The sequence below is a fragment of the Thamnophis sirtalis genome, unplaced genomic scaffold (genome assembly GCF_051295495.1).
Source record: "Thamnophis sirtalis isolate CommonGarterSnake01/CBP01778 unplaced genomic scaffold, rThaSir2_p1.2 scaffold_1, whole genome shotgun sequence".
NCBI classification, from domain to species: Eukaryota; Metazoa; Chordata; class Lepidosauria; order Squamata; family Natricidae; genus Thamnophis; species Thamnophis sirtalis.
This window is the reverse complement of record NW_028261381.1, coordinates 25,481,363-25,508,553: the sequence shown is the minus strand read 5'-3', so window position 1 is coordinate 25,508,553 and position 27,191 is coordinate 25,481,363. Positions and strand designations below refer to the sequence as shown.

The window sequence follows — 27,191 nt, the reverse complement described above, 5'->3', positions numbered from 1 at the left end:
CCTCCTTTTCTCTTCCTTCCTCCTTCCATTCTTTCAGCTTCCTTTCTTTTGCCTATCTACCTTCTCTGTCTTTCTGCTCTTTCCATCTCTCTCTTCCCCTTCGCTTCTGTTCCATCCTCCTTCCATCCTTTCACCTTCACCTCCTTCCTATTTCTTCCTTTTTCCTTCCTTCTGCCTATCTACCTTCTACCTTCTTTCTGCTCTTTCCCTGTCTTCCCCTTTCCTCCCTCCCTCCCTTCTTTCCTTTCTAGTTCCATCTTTTCTTCTTTCCTCTCTCCCTCCCTTTTTCTTTCTTCCTTCCTTCCTTCTTCCTTCCTCTTGCCTATCAACTTCATCTTCTTTGTCTTTCTGCTCTTTCCCTCTCTTCCCCTTCTCTTCCTACCTCCTTCCTTCTTTTCTCCCCCTTACTCTTTTCTTCCTTCCTTTCTTCTTCCACCTTCCTCCTTCTCCTTCCTCCTTCTTCCTTCTATTCTTTCTCCTTCCTTCCATCTTTTCTCCTTCCATCTTCTTCCCCCCTACCTTCTTCTTTTCCTTCCCCCCTCCCTCGTTCCTTCCTCTCCTTCCCACTCTCTCCTTGGGAGGGGACAAAACCCAAGGGCTAACGGGGTTGGGGGTGGGGGGGCAGCAGAGACCAAATAAAGTCAGAAGATCTTATTAAAACTTTCCTATTTGTTGGATCGCATTGCTGCGAACATATAAACCAAAGCAGGGGAACATTTTGCAACCGAGGGTGCTGCAAGGAAAGAGGGGAGGGCGGCGGCCCTGCCGTTTCCCCAGTTTTGCAAGGAATGAGAAACGGTGCTTTAATCTGAAGCAAAGGATGACTGTAATCGGAACCGCAGACAGGGAAAGAAGGAAAGAAAGATCCTTGTAGCACAAAACCCACCTTTGCATGGTTGTGAGAACATAGGTAAAACAAAAAAAAAAGCACAGCATCCCTCCGCCTTCTGAATGGGACTCAGCGTGGCTCCGATTTGAATACAAGCACATGGAGCCAGGCGGGGAGATAAGCACCTTCATTTGCATTCTCTGCAACCATGATGCTTTGCAAGGAACAATCCCCGGGGCTCCCCGTGAATTTTTGCAGATTTTTCCTTTTGTGCTTAAAAAAAAAAAAACAGGACTTTTTTAAAACACCGTGGGACGCAGGACAAATTGTTCAAAAGAGGGACTGTCCCACCAAAATCAGGACGTCTGGTCACCTTATGCATGTTCAAATGCAAAAAGGGAAACGTTTCTCCTTTTGTTTTATTTTTAGTTTGTTTTGCTAGCCCTCTGCCAGTGAAAACAGAGCTGAAGGGGCATGCAAAGCCCCTCAGGCCCTATTTTTGACCTCAACTGCTTCCTGCAGCCCTCTGCCAGCAAAAATGGAGCCCAGGGTTAGGGTAATCTAGGAACAAGCCACCTTCCTCACCTCCAAGGAGTATTTGCCTTTATCAGTTATTTCAAGCCTCTTTATTCACAAGATTCCAACAGGGGTGGGCTTCAAAAATTGCAGCAATGGGTTCGCTGCCTCATTGCTGGGTGTGCGTGTCCCATGGTGGGTGTGGTTTAGTCGGCCTCCTGCACCACAGTGCGTGGCGGGGGCTTTTTTCACCCTCCTCATGCTCCGGAAGCTTTGCTTCAGCCTCCGTGGAGGCGAAAATGCTTCACCCGGGCTCCAGAGGCTGGAAACCGGCCTGTTTCCAGACTTCCGGAACATCCGGTAGGCCCGTTTTCCCCCCTCCCCGAGATCCCTGCCCTTACCTGGGGCATGATGAACAGGCCACATGGAGACTCCTGGGAGGGGAGGGCTGGGCAGGGCCAGCCAGGGGTGGCATTTGGGGGTTTGCCAACTGGGGAGAATCCTAGCTAGAGGATCGCCCAAACCCATGCGAACTTCCAGCACGCCCCCACCACCACCCGGCATTCCAATTTCTACAGCACTGATAGAAACAGCCCTGTTGATTTTCCAGTTTTCCTCTGGTTTATGGGTCTACACAAGGACAGGGTTTAGCACGGAGCATGGCTTGGTCCTGGGTTTAGGACAACTTGCTGCAGCCAATTCACTGCAGCCAATTTGCCGCAGGACAACTTGCCACGGCCAACTCGCTGCGGAACAAGATTTACACTAATATTGAAGAAACAGAATCATTTTTTTTAAAAAGCCTGCAAAAGGAGGGACAAAATAAAAACCAAAATGATTTTTTTACAATATTTTAAATAATTAAATGAATTATTGAATTGTCCCACGCGTGGTCCTGTGCCAAGTTGGCCACGGCGAGTTGTCCCGTCCTGTTTTGAGATAAGGCAACTTTGACAAAGAAACTTCAGCCACTAGAGAATGAACTCCAGCAGTAGAGTACAGGTTCTTGTATGGAAATGTTTTTGGCCTGGTTTGTAAGGATCTCCCGTTGAAGGATGTAAGGCAGCAAGACTGCAAAAGGCCCCTTAGGAATCCACTGACAAAGTTGATTCAGCTGCTTTGGATAAAGGGATTCAATAAAGTACAACTGCTTGATTTAATAACAGTCTTTACCCCCTGCTTACATTATTTTTCAAGCATGGTTTAATCTCCCGTTGAATTTCTCCGTGCACGTTAAAAGTAGCAGGCCTGAATTGCTGCCTAATTCTCTGAGTTTTTATTCTTTTCCCCGCTGTTGTTTGTTTCTGTCCTATATACAGTAATCAGGCTTTCTCTATCAAATACCCTTTAATGGGACACTCATCTAAGAAGTGAGATGCATTCAGTCTATTTGTTGTAGGTGTTGGATTAGCGGACAGTAATATACATTAATAAATGTATTATTTTGTAAAGAGTTTTTTTTTTCCCTGCAAAAGAAAATGGCGACCCTTTGGGAAATTGCAATGGCTAAATGTCTCACTGGCAGTGAATAGAATAATTGTATTTTGTAATCTGGCCAAAGTGCTTTTAACACCATGCAGAGAACCATTACACACAGAAGACATTATATACTGTACATAAGGGAGTCCCTAGAGATTCGCAGAGTCAGGTTTCAATATTGCTCTTTTATGGATGTAAGAATCAGTGTCTCGTATTTCCCCATCACAATGGTGAATACATCCTTCTCTGTTGCAGCACCTGCCCTCTGGAGCGAGAGTCCTCCAAGATGTGGATGGTCCCCTACTCTACTGTTGTTTAGAAGCTAGGAGGATCAGGATCTTTGGTAAGGGAGGTCTTTGGTAAGGGAGAGAGAGATCCCTCATTTTATCTCCCTTGCCATCTTTTATTTTATTTTATTCATTTTTATTGGTTTCATTGTCATTTCTTTGGCTGTTGGGAACCAACCAGAATCATTGAGGGTGCGATGATGATGATGATGATGATGATGATGGAGCAGTAAGGAAATACAGCTCAATGCCACCACCATTTGCACTGAATGTTGAATGAAGCCTCCCTCTGGATCCACAACGAAGTTCATTAGGCTTCTTTGGTATTGCAAATTCGGGAGCAATGGAAATAGATATAAAAATAACCTATGGGCACTTCATTATTGAAAAGTTTCCTGAGCCTTCTTCATGTGTAATCTCACTTCTCCAGAAGATGGCTGCCATTTTCTTCACAACAGTTGCAGTGGTTTGAGAGAGGACAGCTCAGTCAAAAGCCGGCCTCCAGGGCTTCACTTTCTCAATTAAAGTGGTTGTGCCCACAGAGGTGCATCATTCCATATCACAGCACAGCCGTCTTTTGCTGGTTGATACGTTCATAATGGTTTTAGCACGTCCCTTAAGAAAATGAACACAACCCCCCCCCTCCCCCAGGGAGTGCAGAGGCTCAGCTAATGGGTGCCCCCGTGGTGACCAGTTTATAGTACGCCCCTTCCCGGGCCATCAGTTCTTCATGAGTGCCCTTCTCAATGATGACTCCCTGAGACATGACAGCGATGATGTCCGAATTCTGAATGGTGGACAAGCGGTGCGCAATGACGATGCAGGTCCTGCCTTCTCGAGCTTTGTCCAGGGCAGCTTGCACAGTCTGAAGGGGAAAGTGGAGAAAGAGAAAGAGCAGGAGTCATGACATGGTCATCACGACAGGGTTATATGAATATGAACACAGCCAATTGGTCTCTCTAGGTCACTTTGTTTTGGGAAAGGCGTTCATCAACTAAGTTTAGTTGTTGTGCTGACCTAGGCTTCCCCAGCAACACGAAGCTGAGTCTTCGTTCCAATAAACCCCTTTTATTTAATGTACAGTGAATTCCTCTCCAGCAAAGTTCCGGCCTACAAGTTAGTTCACAATTACCAACCTTTGTCAGGCTTCGAGAGTAGCCAAGCCGACATCTTACAGATGCCACAATACTTGGCAAGAATGCAGGACTGAACTAATTGTCTCCCTTAGGTCAGTGAATGGCGCTGTGTCCAGCTAGAAAGGGGGTTTGTCGGGTGGCTGCTCATGAGTGTGGTCACTTCATGGCTGCTGTGTTGCGGTGCTGCGACAGCACAACACAGCCATTCGCCCACGAGGCAGCCTGCTCGCAAGAGAGCAGCTGCCCAGCAACCCCCCTCTTCAGTTGGGCACAGAGCCACTCACCAACCTAGCAGTATCCCGAAGGTGCTAAGCAACGCGATCACCTTTGCCTCCCCCCCCGGTTCCCGCGGCTTGGCACCTTCGGGATACCGCTAGGTTGGTGAGCGGCACTCTGCCTGGCCAGAAGTGGGGGGGTTGTCCAGGGGGCTTATTTGCGGGGGAGGGCTTATATTTTTGCCCACCAGAAAAATGTGGCATGGCCTTATTATCAGGACATGTCATAATTTCAGGGAAACACAGTAATATTATTTTAGAGCCCGTTTGGTATAGTACTGAATAGAAGTGCTGGCCTAAAAACCAGGAGACCGTGAGTTCTAGTCCAGTGGTGAGATTCAAATTTTTTACTACCGTTTCTGTGGGCGTGGCTTTGTGGGCGTGAATAACTATAAATGAATAACATAATAAAAGGGAATTGTTTTTGCCTCTTGATATTCAGCATTTCTTTCTCTAGGTTCATTTACCTGTTCACTTTCTGTATCCAGTGCAGACGTTGCTTCATCCAGTAACAAGATCTTAGGATCTCGAACGATGGCTCGTGCAATGGCAATGCGCTGCTTTTGCCCTCGAGACAGTAGGGACCCCTGAGACCCAACATTGGTTTCATATTGCTGCAAAAAACAACCCCCCCCCAATATTTATTGGCTCGCTGATTTTGTTTACCATAAGAACAAAAATACAATTAGGGAGGGTGAGAAAATGAAGCTACTTCATCGCTTTTATTCTAACATTCTTTTATTTTATGGGCAGGTAAAGATAAAGTTTCCCCCACACATCTGTGCTAGTCATTTCCAGCTCTACGGGCAGTGCTCATCTCCATTTCTAAGCCGAAGAGCCAGCACTTTCCAAAGATGTCTCCATGGTCATGTGGCCAGCACGACTCAACATTGAAGGTGCACGGAGCGCTGTTACCTTTCCACCAAAGTGGTTCCTATTTTTCTACTTGCATTGTTTTACGTATTTTTGAACAGGTAGGTTGGCAGAAGCTGGGACAAGTAATGAGAGCTCATTCTGTTACACAGCACTAGGGATTCGAACTGCTGAACTGCCTACCTTATGATTGACAAGCTCAGCGTTTTAGCCACTGAGCCACTGCGTCCCTTTTTTATGGGCAGAGCAACCTTCAATTAAGAAGCAAACTGAAAAAAGTCCGTGTGTTATTATTACTGTAATTCTGTGTTGATTTTTTTCTATTGAAACTGGGTATTTTTAGCGGAATGCTTTATAAGTAAGCCATGAAAAGTCTCTGAGTGATTTTTTAAAAAGAAAATGAATGGACTTATATTATTAGATAGAATGAGCTTTGGCTTAACTAGGGTAAATGTTATCCAAAAGACTCTACAGTCACAGAGATTCTATAGTCACAGCAAGTGACACCAGCTAGCTGATCTTGGGAATAGTGAAGCAAATCAGGCCTGGTTACTGCTTGGATGGGAGACCACCCGGAGACCCCAGGGCTGAAGATAGATCATGCAGTTCACAACATGGCCTTAACTGAGGTCCAAAGTTAAGCACAGTTTGTCCCGATTAATTCTTCAGTGGGAAACCATGAAAAAGGCACATAGCTTTAAATTCTGTCAGCTAAAGGGCTCCTTTGCTTTATTAACAAGATATTTTTATCCCACCAATCACAACAGACAGGAGACAGGATTTTGGTTCCCATGTTATCCTCACAACAACCCCTTGAGAGATTAAGCTAAGAGCGTGGCTTCCTACTCTTCATGAACACACTTCAAAAGACATGATGATTAAGGCATGCAGTTGGAATGTAACAATTCTTTCATAGTTCTGAGAACACATTTTTGGAACTTGTGATTCAGTGGCTGGATTTTTGGTCATCTTTCCAGTAGCGATTAGTCAATTAAGAAACAAGCAAGAGAAACGCTGCAGATATTCTCAAGGGGATTCCAGGATTCTAAAGAAGTGAGCAAATCTAACTGGGACAGTAAATTAGGCCAGTGTTCCCCAACTTTTTGGGCACCAAGGGACTACTTCCGTGGAGAGAGGTTTTTCCGCGAACTGGAGGGGGCATGGTTTCATGTTCTTTCTGTACCCTGCAAATACACTTGTTTGTGTGGCCCAGTTTCTGACATGCGGTAGCCCAGTGCCGGTCCACAGACTGGGGATTGGGGACTCCTGAATTAGGTTATCATAGATATAGATCTATAGGTGAGAAAGTCAAACAATTCACAATAGAAGGAATGAAAGCCGAGGGCGAACTACTCTCCGTTTTCTAACAAACAAAATAAAATAAAGGTAAAGGTTCCCCTTGCACATATGTGCTTGTCGTTCCCGACTCTAGAGGGCGGCGCTCACCTCCATTTCAAAGCCAAAGAGCCAACACTCTTCTTCAGACCTCTCCGTGGTCATGTGGCCTGCGTGACTGAACGCCAAAGGCACACGGAACATTGTTACCTTCCCACCAAAGGTGGTTCCTATTTTTCTACTTGCATTTTTACATGCTTTCGAACGGCTAGGTTGGCAGAAGCTGGGACAAGTAACGGAAGCTCACTCCATCCATTATGCGGCGCTAGGGATTCGAACTGCCGAAGTGCCGAACTTTCTGATTGACAAACTCAGCGTCTTAGCCACCGAGCAATATGTTAAATCAACAGTGGAGAGAATGTTCATACCAGTTCTTCTTTCTATAACATAGTGTTTTAAAAATGGCACTTACTTGGGGGAGTGACATCACAAATTCGTGCAATTGGGCTTTCTTGGCAGCTGTTATCACTTCATCCATAGATATTTCTCTGCTGTTATCACCGTATTTAATGTTGTCGGCAATGCTACAGTCAAACAGCACAGGCTCCTGAGAAACTATTCCTATTTTAGATCTAAGATAGTGGATGTTTACTTGCCGGGTGTCACGGCCATCTATCAGCTGTACATCAAAAACACAAAACACACCAAACGTCTTTGGTTACAAAATTAAGATTTCTTTTTCAAACCTTTGCTTGTATTTGCTGACATGTGTGCAATTTAAGCACCACAATGTGTGTAAGGAATTGCATGGCTGTTCATCCGTAAAAAATACATTTGCAAGCTAAGAGTCCTGCAGAATCTCAGGGTTTTTGTCACAATGATAAAATGAGTGATGTGGCACAACCATGCATGCATGCACACGACACTTGTTTTGGCATTTGCCCCCTGTGGACACCCATGTCTAATTCTGGAATTAAAGATATTTGAAGGTCTCCGCCAGTGGTGGGTTCCGGATCCCATTCCAACCGGTACATAGTGCACGCACATGCATCTTAGCCCCTCCATGAGCCTCCGCGACACTCCAGCTGCTCAGCGGAGCATCGCGCAGACGCAGTACATGCCGTGCACTTCAAAGACTTCAAAGACTGGTAAGGAGCTCAGGCAGGTGGGTGGGCCTTCCAGAGCACTGTACCGGAATGGTATCCAATGCTCCGGGCAGGCTCCACTACACTGTACCGGGGCGTACCGCCTGCAACCCACCACTGGTCTCTGCTGAATTTACCTACATGATCTATGTGGGAGAAGCAAAACCAAATATTGACATGTGAAATCTATTCTATGCAATCTATCATCCCACGCCAATCCTCGGCCAGCCTACCTGATCTTCAAAGAGTTAAACTAGATTAGATCTATTTAGTGCTTGGATGGAAAGTCATTGGGAAATATCAGGATTGTACAATGAGAAGTTTAAAAAATCAAAGCAACCCCCCCCCCCCAAAAAAGACTAGGTTATTTATAGGACCATCTCTCCCCAACTGCTTCCACCAAATCTGGCACAAAGAACATACTCTGGGTACCATGTGCTAGAGAGTGTTGGCTGGCAGGACCCAGAAAGAGAGAGATTAGATTGGTCTTATCCCTGTTGGCTTTTTGTAAGACCTTAAAAAAAAATGTAGCTTTGTGCCTGAATCTGGGGCCTTGGGCATGACATAGACTTCTTGGTTGTGTGGGTGATTGGTTCTCAGAGATGGGCTGCTGGGGGTTCGCACGGGTTTGAGCAATCCTCTAGGAAAGATTCTGCGTGGTTTGGCGAACCCCCAAATCCCACTCCTGGCTGATCCCTCCCACTCTCCTTGCTGCTCCCCTCCCACGCCACCCCTCCCAGGAGTCTCCATACGGCCTGTTCATCATGCCAGGTAAGTGCAGGGCCCACGCAGAGGCCCGAGGAGTGGGGGAAAGGGCCTTCTGTAGGTTCTGGAAGTCCAGAAACAGGCCTGTTTCTGGCCTCTGGAGGGCCTCTGGAGCCCAGGGGAAGAGTTTTCGCCCTCCCGGAGGCTTGAGGAGCCTCCAGAGCCTGGAGATGGAGAAAAATGCCCCTCCCCACTGCTGTGGTGCAGGAGGCCAATAAGGCCACGCCAACCATGGCCACGCCCACCCAGCAATGGGGCAGCGAACCCGTTGCTGCAATTTTTGAATCCCACCCCTGTTGGTTTTATTTTTTGATTGACTTAATTTTTATCATGCCTTTATTATTTTATAAGTAACTTTATAAGGGGTGAACATACATAGTGTTCTTTTCTTCATGGTTACTACATGTTTTATTTTTATTTGCTTTTTATACAGTGTATTTTATGTATTTCATTTCTTTTACTGTAAGCTGCCCAGAATCCCTAAAAATGAAACAGGCATCTATATGAAACAGGTAATGTATTTATTTATATATAAATTAATTTGCAAATCTTTATTATTGCAAAGGAACCTGCACTGAGAAATTGATTGATGGGAATGCGTATTTATAAGGAATTAAAAGGATTATTACAAGGATTTCAAATAGCCTTTAAAAAAAAAAGAGGCATTGTTAATCTGCAGAGCAGTGTTTTTAAACCTTGGCAACTTTTGACCTGTGGACAGCTGGGGAATTCTGGGAGTTGAAGTCCACAGGTCTTAAAGTTGCCAAGGTTGAGAAGCACCAGTCTAGGTCATGGAACGTACAGCTGATATATGACGACTGAATTGCATATTCAGTTATTAGTACTTTTATGTCATCAAAGCAACAAAGGCTATTTACCACTTCTCCTTCATCAGGATCATAAAACCTCTCCAGAAGTTGAACACAGGTGCTTTTCCCACATCCGCTGCTTCCAACGAAGGCAAGGGTCTGCCCGGAATTCACAGACACCGAGAGGCCATTTAGCACTTGGGTATCAGAACGAGATGGATATGTGAACTTACAGTTGATAAATTCAATTCTTCCATGGAAATTATCCTGATTATACAACAACGAAAAGAAAATCCTGCTTCAGAATTTGCAAATGACTCTTAGGAAGCTAATGATTGTCATTTCTATTCTGGAATAGAATAGAATAGAATAGCTTTATTGTCACTTTAAATCAGTGGTGGGTTCAAGATCCCGGTACAACTGGTATGATGCAACAGGGCCAGGGGTCTACCACAGGCATGCGCGCAGCAGCGCATGCGTACTTACTGCCTGGAATGCTCCGTGATGCTCCAGCTGCTTGGCGGAGCATTGCACAGGCGTTGTACGCTCTGTGCGCATGTGCGGAAGCCCCAATTGGCTCAAATACCAGTAAGGAGAACGGGCGGGCAGGTGAGCCCTCTGGAGCACCATACCAGAACAATAACTGGTGCTCCCATCAGGCACCGGTACACCCATACCGGAGTGTACGGGTCGTATCCCACCACTGCTTTAAATGTACACTAATCGGCATACATTAAAATGAAATTTAGTTGCATACAACTCTCAAAGGGTCACCACCTTTTTTTTTACCACCTCCAATATACACTACATAAACATGACAAACAAACAAATATGCATATACCCACATACTCACATGACACAGGGAAACAACACAGTCTAGTTCAGCTCTATGCATGTACATGGTAAGAAAAAAGAATCCTGAGAGTTTACCAGACGGATGGAATAGGGAACAAAGCGGTTACAGAATCTGGCAGAATTCCTGCTAGAAATACTCTGAAACCTCCTCCCAGAGGGGAGGTACATCTCACTGTTTGGAAACCCTAACCCTTACAGCAACCATTACTGCTGGCATCCATTATAATGTGTATAATAGCAAAAGGTTGCCATGAAAGTGGTCTATGGAGCATGGAAAGCATTGGTTTAATTAAAGTGTGGTGTGTGTGTGTGTGTGTGTGTGTGTGCGTGCGTGCATTTTGAGGGCTGCAAAATAGAGAATGAACTGTTGGGGTTAACTTGTAACCAATTGAAGGGCTGAAGCCCGGGGCATTCAAAACAACGCAACAAGGAAAAGCGCACTTTGAAAGTGGAGCACAGAAAAACTCCCATCCCCTGAGACTGCTTTAATGATGAGTGTGTGTCAGGGCGTGACCCAACAAAAGCGCACACGACAAAAGCACACCGACAAAACCGTGTCGTTAAAACCGCGACGTCATCAACGCGCCGACAACAGCGCGTCGACAGAAGGGCGATATACAACAGCGCGTCAACAGAAGGGCGATTTAAGTTAAGGTAAGGGTTAGGTTTAGGGTTAAGGTTTAGGGTTAGGGTTAGGATTAGGATTAGGGTTAGCATTACGTTTAGGGTTAGGGTTAGGGTTAGTGTTACATTTAGGGTTAGGGTTAATGTTATGTTTAGGTTTAGGTTTACAGCGCCCTTCTGTCGGCGCGATTCAATGCTCATTCATTGGCGCGGTTCAGAACTCGCGGTTTTGTCACTGCGGTTTAGTTGGGCATGCTTTTGTCGGTCGCCCTTTTGTCAGTGAACCATGTCAGGGATGGGTTCCTGCCAGTTCTAACCTCTTCTATAGAATAGGTTCCACAAATCTACCATGCCATTTAGAACTGGTTCCAGCTCCCTCCCCCCGCCTGTGCGCACCACGCTTGACCCGCCCACCGCTCCCTGATTGGCTGGCTCACCAATCACCCCACCTGCCTCTAAGAGTCCTATCTACACCTTAAAGTCTTAAAGCTGTCAAGTTAGAACATCCCTGGGGGGTTTTCTAAAGGGTTAGGGGTACAAGCTTTAAGACTTGCACACTTCAATGCCAGAGTTTCTGAGCCAACATTTTGGTTGCTAAGCAAGAGCATTGTTAAGTGAGTTTCACCACATTTTACAAGTGGGCCACTCCCACCCGGTCACCTGGCTGGCAAGCCACTCCCACAAAGCAGGCCACACCTACAGAAGAGGTTCTAAAAAAAATTGAAACCCACCACAGGTGTATGGGTGTGGTGGGAATTAATAGAGGTAAAATAGCTGTTTCTGTCCTCTAGATACTGATCTCTCCCCCATTTTGATGATGGGGCAACTGAGCTGGGAGGCTAATTCCGCCAGTACTCCCAACCAGAGGCACAATGAAACATTGCTTCCGGCAGATTTATCAGATTACAAGGTAACCCCCCCCCCCCACATAACTACCGCTTCTTTCTGCCCTGATTCAGAATCACTGAAAGGAAATCTATAATCCTGACCTACAAAATAAAGACATTTGCACAGGATATTTTTAGGTTTATTGGCTATTTTCGGCTACAGGTCATCCTCACACAATGACTGCAACTGGGGCGAGCAACTCCATCATCGAACAATTCAATCCTTAAGGGAAACATCATGCAACCGTGCTCAATTTATAACATCAGTTCTGATACAGTTGTTAAGCGAATCCTTTAACGTCATTAGACCGCCACTTGCGACTTTCTGCCTGACTTCCACAATGACTTTGTTTGTCAGGAGACAGCTGTGAAGGTTGCAAATAGTGACGATGTAACCGCAGGACGCTGTGACCATCACAAATATGAAGCGGCAATTGTGAAGCGCCTGAATTTTGGTCACATGACATAAGGATGTTACAACAGTCGTAAGTTCAAGGACTGGTTGTACAGCTACTGTTTCAGCATGATCGTTAAGTTTGAATGGTCACTAAACAGAGCAGTTGTTAACTGAGGACTCCCTGTACTTCAGTTTTGGTTTTATTGCTTGTGCACAACGTTGCTAATTTGGTTTACTGGTTGACTATAATCGTTGCATGAATTCTCCTGGTGTTTTGAGGACAATCCCATCTGAAAGTGACTTAAGACGTTCTCTAATGGGAGGACTAGAATAAAATTGGAAACAAGTAGGCAGATTTTGATAAGGGACCAGACAGGCATTGGGAAGCAAAAATTATCCAGAACTTTCATTAAAAAAAAACATTATCAGTTGCCATGGCTATTATTATCAAATATTGTAATAGCAATAGCACTTAGACTTATATACCACTTCAAAGTGCTTTAAAGCCCTCTTTAAGCAGTTTACAGAGTCAGCATATTGGCCCAAACAATTTGGATCCTCATTTTACCCACTTCGGAAGGATGGAAGGCTCAACCATGAGCCGGTGAGATTCAAACCGCCAAATTACAGGCAGCTGACAGGCAGCAGAAGTAGCCTGCAGTACTGCACTCTAACCATTGTGCCACTGTGGCTGCATACGTTTCCAGTGCAAATAGGTGTTTTTTGACTTCCCTATCCAAGTTTGAGACATGATGTCTGCCCCACAGTCATGCAGCTGGTTACTGTGCCCAAGGGTGGATTAGAATCTGACACTTCCTGCTCCTGATCTAGCACCTTAACTATTACACCAAGCAGTTCTCCGTGGATATTATGTCTTCTGGGATATAAAGAACAGGACTGAAAGAGTCAAGCCATAATCACAGTGTCTAAGAGCAAATATTATACCATCCAACCTTGGCACCAGAGTGCCTCACTATTGTCTAAATATGTATTATTTGCTCAACACTGAGCTGACATTGTGCCCACCAGAGAGATGCCAGGACACTTTGCTCTTTTCCCCTTCATTTCCTGGCACAGATTACACAGCACACTGTAATCTCGTTTGCTCGAGGACGGCAGGGGACTGCCTGACCTTTGCAGCTTTCCAATCCTACAATTATGTGATTCGAATAACAGCAATTATTTTCTTACCCATTTTTCTCCGGCGTCACTGTATGCACTGATTCGGGGAATCCGATCCACCAGCTGAAAAAAACGGGCGGCTGCTATTTTAGCCTTGGCATAATTTGGAGTATAAGAGGACGCTCTTCCCAAAGCGGTTCCGCTAGTAACAATGGAGGAAATCACCCTGAAATTGGAAAAGACATGTCTCAGTTTGCAGGACACTTTGTGTGTGTGTGTATACATACATACATACATACATACATACATACATACATACATACATACGTGTTGCATTTGTGCTGATAAATAAATAAAGGGAGGCATACCAGGGGTTGTGACACAAAATACATACATACATACATACATACATACATACATACATACATACATACATACATATAAAAAAAGCCTTGTTGAATCAGCTGAAAAGCCTCTGGTTGGGTTGCCATCCAGGATCAGCAAATTGGAACTGAGAAGCTGACAAGTAAAAATTAGAGCCTCCCTCCCTTTTTTGCCTAGTCTTCAGAATTTGATTTTAAATTACATATTGGCGCATTGGTAAGGCCACACTTCTGCATCCAATTTTGGTCGCTACGGTGTAAAAACGAAGTTGAGACCAGTGGTGAGATTTACTTACTTTCCCTACTGGTTTGCAAATGTGAGTGAGCGGGTGCACGCACTCACTCACTTCACTCACATGCACTGCCTTCTGCCATACGCACCGCCTTCTGCGCATGCACAGAAGGTCACACATTATGTTGGGGCAGGTGGGTGGAGCCTACCACAGCCACAGCTACCGGTTCACTCGAACCGGAGAGAACCAGCTGAATACCATCTCTGGTTGAGACTCTAGAAAGAGTGCAGAGAAGAGCAACCAAGATGATTAGGGCACTGGAGGCTAAAACATATAAACTGGATATGTCTAGTTTAATGAAAAGAAGGACCGGGGAGACATGATAGCAGTGTTCTAGTATCTCAGGGGCTGCCACAAAGAAGAGGGAGTCAAACTATTCTCCAAGGCACCTGAGGGTAGTTCAAGAAGCAACAGGTGGAAACTAATCAAGGAGAGAAGCAACCTAGAACTAAGGAGAAATTTGCTGACAGTTAGAACAATTAATCAGTGGAACAACTTGCCACCAGAAGTTGTGAATGCCCCAACACTGGAAGTCTTTAAGAAGATGTTGGATAGCCATTTGTCTGAAATGGTATAGGGTTTCCTGCTTAGGCAGGGGGTTGGACTAGAAGACCTCCAAGGTCCCTTCCAACTCTGCTATTTTATTCTATTTGCACATCTTTGTAAAATAATTCCTGACATGGAGGACCATTCTTGATTTAGTGATCACAATATTTTATATCCTCCCCTCTTCATCTTTTTGAACATTGTTTAGCTTTCCCAGTCAGATATTTGTCTGTAACCATATGAGAATTCATAGATTCTGTGGTGTTTGAAGAAATGGTACCTCTGTAAGGGGGGGGGGAATGGTTTCTTACCTAAATACGTAGCTGTAGTGAAGTCCTTCCTTTTCGACTAAAAATCCTCCGTATCGGTAAGAGACAGAATTGGCTATGAACAAAACACACTGGGCAAAGCCATAACAAACTCCATAAACGTTCGCTTTTTTAATAGCCGCTGTGTAGGGGACTTCTAGCTGCTTCTCATAAGCCTCGATAAAAGTTTTCTCCCTTCCAATCCCAGCTATGGTCCTAATATTTGCAAGGGCTTCGTTGGAAATCTGATTCCCAAAGAAAAAGAAAAATCTGTTAAGGATTATAGAAAGGTTGTGAATGATTATACCCACTTTAGAGAACTACAGAATTAGGATTTTTACATAGTAAAGCAGGGGTTGCATGACATCCGAAGTAGGAATCGGCAAATCCAAAGCAGACAGCAAACCATCCACAGCTGGCTCAGATGGTCTCTATGGAACACCAGGCTAAATGCTAATTAATTTATTGTTCCTTTGTCTCCAAGAATCTGCCTCTTGGCAACTCTAGAAGAATAATATGTTTAAGATACCTTCCAGCTGTAATGTAAGCCTGCTAACCGCAAACGATAATGGAGATATTCTTTCTTTCTTTCTTTCTTTCTTTCTTCCTTCCTTCCTTCCTTCCTCTCCTTCCTTCCTTTCTTTCTCCTTTTTCCTTCCTTTCTTCCTTTCCTTCTTTTTCTCTTTTTCCTTCTTTCCTTCCTCTCTTCCTTCCTTCCTTCCTTCCTTCCTTTCACTCTCTCTTTTTCTCTCTCTTCCCGTTCTTTATTTCTTTCTCTTTCTTTCCTTCTTTCCCTCTTTTTTCCTTTCTACCTTTCTTTATCTTTTTTCTTTCCTTTCTTCCTTTCCTTTTTTTCTCTTCTTCCTTCTTTCCTTCCTCTCTCTCTTCCTTCCTTCTTTGTTTCCTTCCTCTCTTTTCTTTCTCTTAATTTCTTTTTCTTTCTTCCCCCCTCTCCTTCCTCCCTTTCTCTTTTTTCCTTCCTTTCTTCCTTTCTTTCTTTTTCTCTTCTTCCTTCTTTCCTTCCTCTTTCTCTTCCTTTCTTCTTTCCTTCATTCTTTTCACTCTCTCTTTTTCCTTCTCTTCCCTTTCTTTATTTCTTTCTCTTTCTTTCCTTCTTTCTCTCTTTTTTCCTTCCTTCCTTTCCTTCTTTCTCCTCCCTCTCTCCCTCCCCCCCTTCCTTGTGTGAGAATAACTATAAAAAAATAGATAAGTTTAGGTCAAAGAAGTGGGCAGGGCCAGGAGCAGGGAAAATCTGGTATTTGATGTCATCTGAATTCATATTTAAATTATATTATATAACTGTTCGTGAGAACATTCCCCATATCTTTAAACATGTTTCCCTTCCACCTCGTCCTGTCACATGTTGGGATTGCAACACCAGTCTTACCATTTCCTTAGATTGAGCAACTGTTTTACTGAATAGATATGGGGAACGTTTCAGCCTAAACTCTTTGCTTCTCCTAAAACAGTGTTTCTCAACCTTGGTGACTTTAAGTCCTGTGAACGTCAACTCCCAGAATCCCCCAGCCAGCATAGCTGGCTGGGGGATTCTGGGAGTTGAAGTCCACAGGACTTAAAGTCACCAAGGTTGAGAAACACTGTCCTAAAACCTGATTTCCAATTCTGATCTACTACCCTTCATTGGTTGGCCTCCCATGAAGAGGCCAGACCTACTCTTCAGCTGTAGCCAGAACTGAATTCAGTCTCGAACTATAATTATTCCGGAGATGAGTTTCCCTATTTGGGTCAAAACTATTATTGTAATTGGTAGCATGTGGCACGAATTCTTTCATCTGAATTACAGGCACACCTTGTTTATCCGCACGTAACTTTGTCAAGCTGTGGCTGACTCGCCCTACTCGTTCTGTGCTCAAGTTGTTCACATTAGCCAGGAGCATGGCTGCTCTTTCAGGCTCACAAAGGTGTTGTTTTTTATATCATTTGCATTTTCAGAACATCTAAACTAGGACCCAGGGTCATAAAGGTGCTCTCCAAACCCCTTTCCCTTCTTTGTATCCTTATGCTGAAGTCAGAGGTGGTATTCAGCAGGTTCCGATCAGTTCTGGAGAACCGGTAGCAGAAATTTTGAGTAGTCTGGAGAACCGGTAAATACCACCTCTAACTGGCCCCGCCCCCATCTATTCTCTGCCTCCTGAGTCCCAGCTGATCTGGAGGAAATGGGATTTTGCAGTAACCTTCCCCTGGAGTGGGGAGGGAATGGAGATTTTACAGTATCCCTTCCCTGCCATGCCCACCAAGCCGCCACACCATACCCACTAAGCCACGCCCACAGAACTGGCAGTAAAAAAAATTGAATCCCACCACAGCTGAAGTACAATAAACTGAACATAAGTTAGACAGCCATTTCCCAGAACTTTGGCTGGTACCACATTTGTCTGAGAACAAATATATCTTTTGGAATTCAGGATATAGTTTTTAACCATTCTATTGTATAACACAGAAAAAAGAAGGAAGGAGCAAGGACCAAAATAAAATTACATCCAGATCTTATGGTAGACAAGACATGTATCCTTATTAAGCTGAGCAATGGTTAAAATTCCTGCCTCTAGGAATATACCTTTATAGGTGGTCCTCGACTTACGGCCACAGTTGCATCCCAAATATCCATTACTCAGCAAGGCAGCTGTTAAGTGAGTTTTGCCGCACCTTACAACCTTTTTTCCCCACTGTTGCTAAGCGAATCACTGCAGTTGTTAAGGGAATCAAGTAGTCATTAAACAAATCTGGCTTCCCCCACTGACTTTGCTTGTCAGAAGCCAGCTGGGCAGGTTACAAATCAGTGGTGGGATTCAATAAATTTTACTACTGGTTCTGTGGGCATGGCTTGGTGGGCATGGCAGGGGAAGGATACTGTAAAATCTCCATTCCCTCCCCACTCCAGGGAAAGGATACTGCAAAAACCCCATTTCCTTCTGATCAGCTGGGACTTGGGAGGCAGAGACTAGATGGGGTGGGGCCAGCCAGAGGTGGTATTTGCCGGTTCTCTGAACTACTCAAAATTTCCGCTATCAGTCCTCCAGTACTGGTCAGAAGCTGCTGAATCCCACCTGTTACAAATGGTGATCTCATGGCACTAAGAAGTTGCCAGGAACCTGAATTTTGATCATGTGATGCTGAACCCTGCGTAACTGTGAAAAATGGTCAGAAGTCACTATTTTCACTGCCCTCATAACTTTGAAAGGACACTAAACAAGTGTTCGTAAGTGGAAGACTCAATAGGTTGAAAATTGTTCTAGTTCTGCCAACGACCATCTTTTCTTCACAACACGGGATTATTCCTAACAGTTTTTTTCAGCATAAAGAGTGCATGAAAGAAGTTATCTAGTGGCACACGATTTGTGGCAAAAATCACTCTACTTTCAAAATGGAAACCTTGGCAGCAAAGTGTCTCAAACTATTTTGAATTTCAAACCTAAATTTTTCATCATTCTTGCCCTAGTTAGAATTCGGTTTTCATGTTTCGAAACATTTGTACATCACCCAGGATCTCTCTGTCAAGGAGACGGGTAGTTTCTAAATGCGATCAATAAATACAATAAAAATGGATAGATTAGCTCTTACATTTTGAAAGCGTTCGAAGCCTTTGAGTTCAAAAACTTTTTTTTACCTCCCTTGCAAATATTGTACGTGGGTATGTGGAGATCATCTTTATCAGTGGGGACAGGCGGGAAATGATATCATTTTAAAGCTATTTCATTTAGCTATAACATTACAGTTAATAACTGTTTTCTCAATAAATGTTAATTGTAATGCTGCTAAAAATGAATTTAAAAATAGATGAGCGGAAAGACGGCATTTTGTCCAATTTAGTGATTCTCTTTTTCTCTCTCTTTTTAATTGCTCAGATGGCGCAGACTTCCTGGAACCAACCTAATGCAGCATTAAAAGAAAAGAAGGAAAATGCTAAACAAGAAACACTTAGGCCTTTAGCTTCCTCTAGGAAGAAGAACAAAACAACAACATGGATTTGCACAAGAGACTCCTTGACTTGTATATGGGAGAAGGTGAGAGTCATATGCCATCTACATAACATATAGCCCCAGAATTGCAAGCCTTGGTATTCTTTATTTAATGCACATATTGCCTACGCTGGAAATGCTAATGAGGATGGCATCTAACCAGCAACAAATGATTAATGTGGGAACATTTAGATCCAAACACCATTCAGGTACTGCCTCTTTCACTGAGATCTAGACATTCTCTCATCCAAGAAGAATATTGGAGAACATGAATTTATTTGTGACTATCCAGGACTATGGTGGCACGGTGGCTCAGTGGTTAAGACATTGGGCTTTTCAGCTGGAAAGCCGGCAGCCGGGGTTCAAGACCCAAGGGCCACATGATAGGGTGAGCTCCCTCCTTGCCAACCTAGCAGTTCAAAAGCATGCAAATGCGAATAGATAAATAGGTACCATTTTGATGGGAAGGTAACAGCACTCTGCGATGCCGTGCTGGCCACATGACCACGGAAATGTCTTCGGACAGTGCTGGCTCAATGGCCTTGAAAGAGAGATGGGCACTGCCTCCTCTAGTTGGCAAAGTAAATATTTGCAAGTAAAATCTGCAGGGACTCCTTTATCAGGACTATGCAGGACTTCACACTTGCAAGCAGGGGTGGGTTCCGGCTGCTGCTACTGCCGATTCGCTCAGGGACGTGCTTTGTGCATGTGTGCTTGATGTGCGCTATGCATGCCTGCGCAGTACACATGGGCAGAAGCAAAAACCAAGATGGTGGCGCATATAGTGCCACCGATAGAACTGGTTCAGAGCTGTGACAGGACGAGTTACTATCAACTCGGCTGAACAAGTCCAAACTGGTAGGAATCCACCTCTGCTTGCAAGGCAAAAGGATGTATTGAAGGGCACAAACATGGCACCTCTCTGCATTTCCTTGAAGCAGCAGTAAGAAAGGAATAGGAACTTTAGATGAAGAAACTGTAGAAAATGTGCCAATCACATTCACCCAATATTTGGTTCCACTATTCAAAATAAATGTGCAAATGACAAGATCCTAAGACATGGGTTGGTATTTAAAAGCACAATGACTAGGTATGTTTACTTTTTTGTTCTATTCTTTTAAAAAAGGAGGAGGAAGATATATGTTAAAATTAAATATATATACTGAAAAGAAATTATAAATACCATCAACATAAAATGGAGCTCGCTCAGAAGCTGAAATACACCAAGTAAATGAGATGAAGAGTGGGAAGTAGAGGAGAGAGGTAAGGGAAGAAGAGAGGGATAAGAGAGAGGGCGGGTGGGAGGAAGAGGAGGAGAGAAAGGAGGAGTGGAAAGGGGAGAGAGGAGAAGAGGAAGGGGAAGTAGAGAAGGATGACAGAGGGAAGAAAGAAGGGAGGGAGAAGGAGGAGGAGAGAGGGAGAAGAAAGGGATAGATAAGGTACAGATATGGTGTATGGTGAGCAGAAGAGCCAATAATTGTTTTGGGGAGTTCATGGTAAGATGAATTGATGTGAACATTTAATAATACAATACAATGTTGGCTCTGTAATAGTATACATGGGGTTATATATTATGAAAATGAAAAAACAAAAAATTTTATATACAGGTATCAAAGGCTCCAAGACTTAAGTGAGGTGGTTTTTTTGTTTGTTTATGTTAGTCTTGCCCCCCTAAATTGACATGTCCCTGTTGTTTTCTTGGCAATATTTTGGGTGATTTACCACTGCTTTCTTTATAGGACTGAGAGAAAGGGACTGGCCCAAGCTTTCATGTCTAAGGCAAGTGCAGACCTCACCCTTTCCTGGTTTCTATATCTTAACTATTAGACCAAACTGTTTCTCAGTCAATAATTACCTCAATGTAACTACAGAAGCTCCTCAACTTACAACAGTTTAATTAGTGATTCTTTGAAGTTACAATGGCACTGAAAAAAGAGACTTATGATCAGTCCTCACACTTAGTATCCCCATGGTCATGTGATCAGAATTCAGATGCTTGGCAACTGTCTCATATTTAAGACGGTTGCAGTGTTCCGGGGGTCCTGTCATTCTCTTTTGCAACCTTCCGACAAGCACAGTCCATGGAGAAAACAGATTTAATGACAGTGTGACTAACTTAACAATTTCAGTGATTCACTTAACCCCTTTGGCAAGAAAGGTTGGAAAATGGGGCAAAACTCACTTAACAACTGTCTTGCTTAGCAAAGGAAATGTTGGGCTTAATTGTGGTCGTAAGTCAAGGACAACTTGCACTGTATATGTATACCTTCAGAAATTAAAATCCGTGAACATCCATTATTTCAATAATGATTGGTGATTGCTGATGGTGTCCTGTGTTGTTCTGGGTCCTGTGTTGGTTTTTGTGGCTGGGACTTGTTTATTGACTAGGGCTAGTTTCCAGAGGTCTGGTAGGCGGGAGGTATCATCACGTTTATTCATGTTGTGGGGATGTTTCTCTATTTCGATAATAATTATGAAAGCTATTGAAATAGAGAAACACCCCCACAACATGAATAAACGTGATGATACCTCCCGCCTACCAAACATCTGGAAACCAGCCCTAGTCAACAAATGAGCCCCAACCACCACCCAGGTCATTACAACTCAAAAGAACAACGGACACACAGCCAGCAGCTCAGCCCCACAGAGGATGATACGAAACAGCCGGCCAATCTACAAACATCAACTCCATTTACCAATCAACCCACTTACAGCAACAAAGCCAGCACTCCACACGCACACCCCACCAAGATTTATAGAAAGACAGCAGCTCCGACCATGCTTTACTCACACAAGCACCAAGCTGAAAACACCAGCCTGAAGATGGCGAGTGGGACTTCACCGAAATGTTGCCAAGACAATCTCAATCTTACATGGGAAAAGACCCGAATACAATAAGACCAATATAGATGATAGATAGATAGATAGATAGATGATATAGATGATAGATAGATAGATGATAGATAGATAGATAGATAGATAGATAGATAGATGATAGATAGATAGATAGATGATAGATAGATAGATAGATAGATAGATAGATAGATAGATAGATAGATAGATAGATAGATAGATAGATAGATCTAGAGAGGGGGGAGAGGGAGAGATATAGATACAATTACCTAACCAAGGCAATTCCTCAAGCAGTTATTCATCGTCTCACTCAGTCTTAAGAGTAAAACAGAAATAAAGCCCATTACCCTTCCGGTAGCTTCCATTGCTTTCTTGTCCTGAGATGCAAAGCCTGTCAGCATTCGAGACTGAACCATTCCCGACAAGGCCAAGAAAGGCAAGAAGCAGGTTATGACTAAGCTGAGTTTCCAGCTGAAGTAGAAAGCGATAATAATGGACACTCCAATATTGGTGAAGGAATTCACAATCATGCCTATCTGCGTGCCGGTTGCCTAGGAAAGAAAGGAGATCAATCAGTCAATCACCCAAAGCTTCTCTCTGACCAGGCTTGGCTCTCTGCAGCAGATGCCGGAGAGCTCAGAGAGGCAACACAATATTTCAGGACAGGGGTGTGTATGTCCCACCATCTGCCTTACTCCATTCTGTTACTCAGACACTGGCATTGAAAGTCACTCCATTTCTTTACATGGACGGGAGTGAGCCATTTTGGCAGCCATCTTGGAGTATCTTAGGCTGGCCTTATTCTCTCATGAAAAGCATAGAGGCGCCATTAGTAGAAAACGGTGGAAGAATGAAAAGATCATGGCTTCCATCTGACCTACTGCTATCTCTTTTTATTTTTCTCACCTATGTACAGGAAGTCCAGTTCATTTTGTGACCATTCAAAGTGACAACGGCGCTGAAAATAGTGACTCATGGCCGTTTTTCACACTTAGGATCATGGCACCCATTCTAATAGTCACACGATTTACGTTCCGATGCTTGACAATGTACTCATATTTGCAGTGCTCAGGAGTCATTTTGCGCCCATCTGACAAGCAAAGTCAATGGAGAAGCCAGATCCTCTTAACAACCATGTTACTAATTTAGCAACTGCAACTGCAGTGATTCACTTAACAAATGTGGCAAGAAAAGTGGTAAAATGGAAGACATTCACTTAACAATTTTGGGCTCAGTTCAAAGGTGGGCTGCTCCCGGTTCGCCCCACTTCGGTCGAACCGATAGTGGCAGCGGCGGGAGGTCCCACCCACCTACCCAGATGCTTCTGTGCATTTAAGCTCATGCTGACTGCTTCGGTGACTCCATCCAGCCACCTCATTCCCTATCATCCCCTTCTTCTTTTGCTCTCAATCTTTCCCAGCATTAGGCTCTTCTCCAGGGAGTCCTTCCTTCTCATTAGGTGGCCAAAGTACTTGAGTTTCATCTTCAGGGTCTGGCCTTCTAAAGGACAGTCAGGGTTGATCTCCTCTAGGACTGACTGGTTTGATTGCTTTGCAGTCCAAGGGACTCGCAGGAGTCTTCTCCAGCACCATAGTTCAAAGGCCTCCATTCTTTGGTACTCAGCCTTTCTTATGGTCCAACTTTCAAGACCATACATTGCAACTGGGAAAACCATAGTCTTGCACAAGAGGAGTAGCAAAGACAAAATTGGTCCAAAGTCTCCTTTACGGTGGTAGAATCATCAGCTAGAGTAAAAAGCTAGTCTAGCTTGGAATCACTCCATGGGAGGAATTGGCAAAGGCCAGACTACTGAAGCCTTTATCTGTCTGTTCCTGAGAGAATATAGTCAGTCTGGTAATACTCTTACTGAATCAAGAAGCGGTCAACAATAAACTACTTTGGTCTACTCACATAGTTGTTCTATTTCCTTGCATGTAAACAGAATGTCTTGCTCCCAACTTCAGACCAGAAGTGGAGCTTCAAAGGAGAAAAATGTGGGTTTCCCTATGTGTGTTCTATAGAAGATGATTAAGGAAAATGTGGTTTTTTTTCTTTCCCTGAAAAGGCTGTAAAGTTCTCCTGTCAGGGAGGATAAATTCCAGTAGACCTCAACAGAGCTGAAGTCCACACATCTTCCAGTTGCCAAGGTTGAGAGACACTGCAATAGACAAACTGTTTAGGGAGCCTCGGTGTGAATGAATGAGCGAAGACAAAGGCCTTATATTATAGAAAGTATTGCTCCCAAAATTACCAGCTGATCTTTTTCCTCATTCATTTTTCCACCCGGTTGTTAGAAGACTGTTTTGTGGCCTTGGAGGGGCAGATAATAATTTTACAATGGGGTTTTAATGGCTAGCCTTGTCTCCTCTCGTTGTTTTACATGATTGTTTTGATGAAATCATCATTTTAAATGTTATAAAGTTGCTTTGAGCAGCGGCATTTGCCGCAGAAGAACAGGCAAGAAAGGTTTAATAAAATAAATCAGAATAAATCAAACAAAGCCTTCCACTGGCTGATGAAAAGGTTATAATGAAGATACAGATTTATAGCTGCAACGAGAAGTGGGCTTTAGATGCTTCAGAGATCTGCATATCTTGTATTAATAATGCCTTGAAAGCTTCTTATTTTATCCCATTAATAATTATAAATCATTGGGAATATTACAACTACACTGGAGGTTGTGTCCACGGCCCCAGGAGGGACTCAAATTGTATACTCTTCCTTTATCAGGTTACCAAAACACACACAGTTGCCAGCAACAATTATTATTTTCCTTCATTCTGAAGCAAACCATATTGGATGGTTTGGGAAACGACTATTAAATAAAATCTCTTACCCCTTGAACTTGAGAGGCATCAGTTGCTAGTCTCGTAGTCAAGGCCCCTGGGCTGTTTCTATGGTCGTCAAACCAACCAATTTCTTGGCCTAACATCGCTTGGAAGCCAATTTTCCTTAGGCGCCGTGTCAGCAATTCTCCCGCCTTTGCAAACGTATAGCCCTGCAAAGGATTTTTAACAAGTATAAAACTAAGCATCCGTCCACATGTACAAAAAAGAAAAAAAAAAACAAGGGAGGGGGGAGGGCAGGGAGAGAGTAGCAAGAGAATGACACCAGTGGTGAAATTCATTTTTTTTTACTATCGGTTCTGTGGGCGTGGCTTGGTGGGCGTAGCGTGGTTTGGGAGGGGGAAGTGTGGCTTGGTGGGCGTGGCTTGGTGGGAATGGCAGTGGAAGGATACTGCAAAATCTCCATTCCCACCCCACTCTAGGGCGAGCTAGAGGAGGCATTTGCTGGTTATCTGAACTACTCAAAATTTCCGCTACTGGTTCCCCGAACTACTCAAAATTTCCGCTACCAGTTCTCCGGAACTTGTCAGAACCTGCTGCATTTCACCCGTGAATGGCACCCTCAGGCTGAGAATGTTATTTGGTTGTCATCACCTGCAAGAACTGGGTGAAAAACGATACGAGTCCAACAACCACAAAGAGCAAGCAGACACCGTTGATCTGAGCTCTTTGCTCTTCTTCATCAGTCACAGAGAAGGTCTTGAGGAAAGAAAAGGAAATTCGGTAAGATTCAATGTTAAGTTTGTGCCGTCGAAAGCACATGATGAGTTTTCAATTTGCATTTAGGCCAAAGGGCACAGCGATGTAGAAAAAGCACATGCTTGTGTAGTCTAATCATTGTTCATTTCAGCAAGGCATTTGAAATGGTTCGTAAACAGAGCTGGCCACATCATTGGGTGTAAAGGAATGAATGCCAGAGAGCAGAATCTGAGTATTAACATTTTCCATGCTAGTCACTCGAGGGAATTCCAGGTTGAAAATATTAGCCAGGGATACCACTGTTGGCGGAAGATGCCCAGATGGGGGCTCCTTCCATGTACCCAGCAGGAGCTGCAGCAAAGGATGAGAGCTCACCCCCACGGCAGCAGCTGGGTCTTGAACATGGGCTTGCTAACCTCCAACCCAGCATCCTAACCATGTGAGCCACCATGCTCCTTCCATGCTAGTAACTATCTTGTTTGTTCCTCTCTGACCCCTTCCCAGTTGGAGGGCATCTTTCTTACAGCATATTATCCCATCCTAGATATATCCAGTGTTAACACTGAAAGTTTGTTGAACCATTGCTGTGGTTCTAGGAAATCTAACACTGCGCCCACTCCACTCCTTATGAAATACACCAGAAGAAAAGTGCATCTGTTGAGAAGGCAGGTATTATTAGTAAGTGTTTTGGCCTGCCAGCAGCCAGCAGAGCTGGCAGCAGATTCGGATAGTGAGGAGGTTGGGGAGGAACATGGGCCAGTCCTGGATTCTGGGGAAGGCTCTGTGTTGGAGGTAGTGATGGGGCCAAGGCCGTCTGACAGTTATCAGCTGTCTTTGGAGTCAGACTTCAGTGAGGCAGAAGAACAGCTGGATGCTGTTCCCAGTGTGCGCATGCGCAGAGTTGCCAGATGAAGGGAACAACTAAAGAACAGAGGTCAACTTGGGAGTAAGGCCATAGGTGGACGATGAATGGCCCCTCCCAGAGGAAATAAAAGAGGAGCAAATGGCAATTAGTTCACTTAATTGGTCCGTGACTCTCTTAGACTCCTTGCCAGGTTTTGCAGATATCGGCCTGTCAGCTCTCCAAGCCAGATAAGGTATGTGCCTGTAAATCCTCCCTGGAAAGACTTTGCTGAATGTGAATGAGCAGAATTCACAGTAAATTAATAAAAATGGTTTTTGTCAGGATAAGGAGTTGGCTTCACCCTCTCGGGAAGCCTAGGTCAGAACAGTAAGTTCAAAGAAAGTAATGCTGGATCAGATAAAGCCATGCAGCTCTGAAGAGGAGTAAGAGACCGCAGTAGAAAGAATCAGAAAGTCATAAGCCCTTTAAAAGTTTAACACTTAATGATTCGTCAGAAGAAAATCCAGCAGGGTGATTAGGTCAATCTGCCCCCCTTTTCTTTGTCACCCATAGGAATAAAATTGTCCCTGAATTCCCATCAAGTTAAGTGGAGACATTTAGCAAAAGCAATGGACTTATATACTTGTTATATAAGGTATATAAGTCCATTATATACAATGGACTTATATACCATAGTGTTTTACAGCCCTCTCTGAGTTGTTTACAGAGTCAGCATATTGCCCCCATCAATCTTGGTCCTCGTTTTACCAACCTCAGAAGGATGGAAGACTGAATCAACCTTGAACCCAGTCAGGATCGAACTCCAGGCTATGGGCAGAGTCTGCCTGCAATGCTACATTCTAACCACTGCACCACAGGGGCTCCTAATTTGCCATTTACTCCCCTCCTGCCCATTTACTCACTAGGGAAAATAAAATAAAATAATAAAATAATAAAATAATAAAATAATAAAATAATAAAATAATAAAATAATAAAATAATAAAATAATAAAATAATAAAATAATAAAATAATAAAATAATAAAATAATAAAATAATAAAATAATAAAATAAAATAATAAAATAAATAAAATAAAATAAAATAA

At 43.7% G+C, this 27,191-nt stretch overlaps 1 protein-coding gene across 1 annotated transcript in view; it reads right to left on the bottom strand.

Annotated features, from left to right (window-relative positions):
• Positions 1–3,254: 3,254 nt before the first annotated feature.
• Positions 3,255–27,191, bottom strand: part of ABCB11 (ATP binding cassette subfamily B member 11) — an 88,638-nt gene continuing 64,701 nt past the window's right edge. Inside the window, exons 20-28 of the mRNA XM_087709426.1 lie at positions 25,138–25,242; positions 24,534–24,695; positions 22,045–22,248; positions 14,868–15,109; positions 13,404–13,560; positions 9,519–9,716; positions 7,203–7,409; positions 4,990–5,136; positions 3,255–3,976 (exon numbers count right to left, since the gene is read on the bottom strand). Coding sequence (XP_087565552.1) covers positions 3,776–3,976; positions 4,990–5,136; positions 7,203–7,409; positions 9,519–9,716; positions 13,404–13,560; positions 14,868–15,109; positions 22,045–22,248; positions 24,534–24,695; positions 25,138–25,242 — 1,623 coding nt within the window. The 3' untranslated portion in view covers positions 3,255–3,775. The remainder of the gene's footprint in view (positions 3,977–4,989; positions 5,137–7,202; positions 7,410–9,518; positions 9,717–13,403; positions 13,561–14,867; positions 15,110–22,044; positions 22,249–24,533; positions 24,696–25,137; positions 25,243–27,191) is intronic.